The sequence below is a fragment of the Vombatus ursinus genome, unplaced genomic scaffold (genome assembly GCF_900497805.2).
Source record: "Vombatus ursinus unplaced genomic scaffold, bare-nosed wombat genome assembly UNPS02014880.1, whole genome shotgun sequence".
Lineage (NCBI taxonomy): Eukaryota > Metazoa > Chordata > Mammalia > Diprotodontia > Vombatidae > Vombatus > Vombatus ursinus.
In genome coordinates, this window is record NW_020954658.1 from 183,439 (window position 1) to 188,356 (window position 4,918).

Consider the following 4,918-nt stretch of genomic DNA (forward strand, 5'->3'; position numbering starts at 1 on the left):
TATGTGTTTTAGATCATGGAGGTTTAAAATACAAACATCCACCAGTGACCATGTAAATTCATCCTTTTATAATGTTTTAAGGTTGACAGTTTTTTTTCTCACAAAAATCCCATGAGGCACATAATGTGAACATTATTATCCTCATTGTACAAAAGAGGGAAACAAGACTCATAAAGTTGAAATGACTTGTTCATTGTCAAATATCTAGTAAACATGGGCATTAGAATTTCAGTCAAGGGCTCCTAGGATCTTTCAATTATTCTGCACTGAATAGACTCATACTTACATGTACAGACACAGACACAGACACAGACACAGACACAGACACAAACACACACATATGTATATTAGAGGGGTTCATACATCCTTGAACTCATGGGCAAATAATAGATTTCTCTTTCAATAATATTTGTTAAGACTTTTCTGCCACTTTCCAGTACTCTCACCTCCACATACACAATTTTGACACTAAATATTACTTGATCTTTTCAAATAACACCTTTATGCCCTTGTTTGACAAGGTGATACAATGACTTTTTGTAGTTGATAAAAATCAATTATTTCACTTAGGGAAGGCACCATTTGTTCTTGGCTCTATTTTTCACTTTCCAAAATCAAAGAAACTGATTCTGCACCCAGGATGACACAGATAATGCTCTGAGATCTCAAAGACTGTCTACATTAGGTTAGGAATTTAGCTTGATTTGGTGTGAGAATTCATTGTCTTGAAGAAATTTGGTTGTTAGGAATAATATGGGAAAGTGTCAGAGGAATCATAGAATGTCAGAACTGGAAATTAATTTAGAAATAATCAGTCCCACTATCTCCTCATTTGGTTATTGCTACATATACTCACTCCTTAGATAGACTGTATTCAACCAAGCCATGTTGTGGGTAAAAAGGGAAGAAAATCTCTAGCTTCAAACAGAGAAAAGATGTTATCTCCTCATTTTGGAGATGACGACAAAAACCAGAGACGTGATTCATTCTAAGTCTCTTCATGGAAAAGTTGTGATTAGAAACTTGTTCTCCCATATTATTCTAATGCTCCTTTTAATATGCCATTCTGAATCCCAAACTACTGTCTTTCCCTGATGAAAGCATCTTTTTCCCACTGCCCCATCTCGAATCTTCTGGTCAATATTTCTATGTGGTTATTGAATGACATAAAACTAGTGTAAATGAGGAAAGGTAGTGGAAGAACAGAACTATAACCAGGAATTGTTGCACCTGTTTCAAAGGGTAAGAAAGGCTCCTTTAATTCGAGGCATGGTAGGGAGAAGTGAGGAAACAGAACTAGGGAAGTGGTACAAAAGGTAGAATGGAATGTGAAGATCATTTTTGATCCTCCAAATCAATTCAATGGACATTTATTTATCATGGATATTAGAGAACACAATGACAAAACACATTATAACAGTCCCTGTCTTCAAGTAGCTCATGTTTTACCCTGGGAATACTGCATGTAAAAAGATAAATCAGATACTTGCTTAACTTCTTTTAGGCAGAGCAGTTACATGCCTTAGTAGTCTGACCTTCACTTTTATGGGGAAAGGATGTCAGAAGGGAATATAATATTTTATTGGTGACAGCTTATGTAGGCTCACTAGACCATGGGATGCTCCCTCCCATCCTATCCTATTGTTCTGGGATTCGCCGGCTCTAGGAGTCATCTAGTCCTGGCCCAATCTCCTCCTTCACCTACCTACTAGCCACTGCTGTTTGGACAGAGGTCCATTCTCAAGCTCACCACTTAGTGACAGGGAGACCTTTCATAACATATTTAAAAATTGGAAGTCACCCAACCCCACTTCAACTCTTTTTTCCTGGCCTCGGTTTGGGAGGGGGCTGCCTATGTTGTTAGAACTACAATGTCCTATGGGAAGAGGAGACTCCTGGTTGGCCAACTTCCCCATAAGCTGGCAGAGGGATTGCAGTGTATGTATAACATTCACCAGAGGATATGGGTGTATTAAAGTCCTATCTCTCCTATGTCATCCCCTTCTGAATAAATGTGAAGTCACTTCCTCTTCCTGGGTTCCAATGCTAATTTGACACATTCTAAATGTGTCTATTCTTAGGCATGGCCCTTTCTCCCTAGCTAGTATAGCTCTATGGAAGATTATGATTGATCTAGTCATGTGACTCTAAGAACTTGTGCAAGTTAACTCAAGTTTTGGAAAACTGAGGCTTAAACATGATCTGAACATGAAGTTGATGAGAGAATATCTGGAAATATGTAGGGGAAACTGTGGAAATTCTATTATTAGTAAAAGGATTGAATATATTGAGACTATGATAGGAAGTAAATGCATTTGCTTTATGCTTCTGTTTCCTCAGTCTGTTGTATTGCTATGGTTCATTTTTCTCCTCCTCCTCCTCCTCCTCTTCCTCATTCTTCTTCTTCCCACATCTATTCTTGTGAACCTTTTTTTCTTCTCCTTTCTTAACCTTTCCTTTGCTGACCTAATCTTGTTACCCTTCTACTTTCTTGCTTCTCCAAAACCTCTGACCTGCAATCTTTTGGAGTTTTTGCTGGTAAGACAAATACAACATCCACTTTTCATCCCCACAATTTTAATTCCTTTCCTTGTTCTCTACTCTTAGGTCATTTCAGCAACTGTGGAACCAGCTGAATCAATGGATGGAGCAAATGACTCTATGGTAACTGAGTTTGTGCTTCTGGGTCTCTCTTCTTCTTGGGAGTTGAAGATTCTACTCTTTTTGTTCTTCTCCTTGTTTTTTATGGGAATCATGCTGGGAAATCTCTTTATTGTATTCACTGTGATTTTTGACCCTCACCTGCACTCCCCTATGTATTTCCTGCTGGCCAATCTCTCCTTCATTGACTTAGGTCTATCTGCTACCACAGTACCAAGGATGATAGTGGACCTTTTCAGTGAATATAATATGATCATCTCCTTCCCAGGTTGCATGACACAGATGTTCTTTATCCATGTCATGGGAGGAACTGAGATGGTTCTGCTCATAGCCATGGCCTATGACAGATACATAGCAATCTGTAAGCCTCTCCACTATTTGACAGTTATGAGTCAGAAAATGTGCATTTGCTTTGTAGTGACTGCCTGGATAGTTGGGATGATTCATGCTCTTTCTCAGTTTGTTTTTGTTATAAACTTGCCCTTCTGTGGCCCAAACAATGTGGAGAGCTTTTATTGTGACTTTCCTCGGGTCATAAAACTTGCCTGCATAGACACCTATAGGCTGGAGTTTGTGGTCACAGCCAATAGTGGGTTTATCTCCATTGGAACTTTTCTCCTATTGATGATATCCTACATTTTCATCCTGATCTGTGTTCGACAACATTCTGCAGATGATTTGTCCAAAGCCTTCTTTACCTTATCAGCTCACATCACTGTGGTGGTTTTATTTTTTGGTCCATGTATGTTTCTTTATGTGTGGCCATTTCCTACATTGTCACTTGATAAATTCTTTGCTATTGTTGACTTTGTTATCACCCCTGTCTTGAATCCTGCTATCTATACATTAAGGAATAAGGATATGAAGATGGCAATGAGAAGACTGAGTAGCCAGATTGTGAGCTCTAGGGAGAACTTGTGATATATTTTATTGATCAAGGTCAAGAGATAATTTTGGCTTACTATGCTCACATTGGAATATGTGCATCTAATTTTCAACATGTGAGATTATACAAGTTGGAAGAATATGTGGTATGAGGAACTCTTAGCAGTTCATCTAGATGTAAGAGAAGAGATGATTTTGCTTATCACTGAGGATAGGACATTCCTTCATATTGAAAAGGACTGAAAATGTTCCTGAATTATTTTAGGAGACAACACATTAAACTGTCATATGCCTATTTCAGTGCCATATTTTGACCAGACTTTACTTCATCTTCATTGCATGCTGGATATCTTCATGGAAATTCCATGTATCCAATTGATAAAAATAGGGGTTTTATATTTATGTAATAAACATAATATATAATAAACATAGAATAAAGATAGAATAAAATGGCAAATAACTTCCTCAGTTTTTCCATTATAAAAGTGTGAAGTCATTGGAACAGGAATACTAAGTCAATGATACTTAAGTTCTTGAGTGAAACTTGTGATTTCTCCTCATGCTTTGCCAGTATGGGCAGCTACTTTGGAGGTATATAGAAGAGATCCTACATGTATCAACAAGGTTTTGGATACTGATTTTGGGCCATTGCATTTTCCTGTAACTTCTTCATTCTAAATGTGGCTACAACTCACTATTTAATGACTTGCACCTCTACCTTAATTATTGATTCTTACTTGGTATGCCTGGCTTAGGAAAGAAACATCTAATCCACAGAATAGGAACCACCTTCAGTCCTCAGTATTTAGGGGAAGGTTAGTTTTTCTTGCATAGGGTGATCCATTCAAATAAGAAGCCCAAAGAACTTGCTAAGATATGTTAGCTCATGGTCTATAGTGTGTTGTACTGCAGGAAGTAGCACTGACTTTGTGGTTCAGTGGACAAAGCACGGGGCCTGGAGTCAGGGAGAATTCAAATTTTCAGATATTTTTTAACCATGTAACCAAGTCACTTAACCTCTGTCTACTGTAGTTTCTTCAACAGTAAAATGGGGACAATAACAGCACCTACCTCCTAAGGTTGTTGTGAGGATCAAATGAGATAATATCTGTAAAGTAGTTAGCAACAATGCCTGGCATATAGTGGGCACTTAGTAAATGCCTGTTCCCCCCCCCCCCCCCCCCCGCTTCTTTCCTTATGTTTGTAAGTTTCAGTAAAACACAGGGTCAGGCTGGTTGCCAAGAAAGATATACTAGATACCACTGTAATTCTAGGTTCTATAATAAGTATTATCAACTTTTCAATAAATGGGAACACATAAGGACTTTGGTGTGAGTGATATTTGCTTCCCAAGTTCCTTTTGTAACTCAAG

The 4,918-nt window shown here is 38.1% G+C and overlaps 1 protein-coding gene across 1 annotated transcript; it reads left to right on the top strand.

Moving 5' to 3' along the window:
• The first annotated feature begins 1,044 nt into the window (after positions 1 to 1,044).
• LOC114028350 (olfactory receptor 4F15-like) lies at positions 1,045 to 3,582 on the top strand. The gene is made up of 2 exons (XM_027842600.1): positions 1,045 to 1,060; positions 2,633 to 3,582. The coding sequence occupies exons 1-2, from the start codon at positions 1,045 to 1,047 to the stop codon at positions 3,580 to 3,582; spliced, it is 966 nt and encodes a 321-aa protein (XP_027698401.1).
• The last annotated feature ends 1,336 nt before the right edge of the window (positions 3,583 to 4,918 follow it).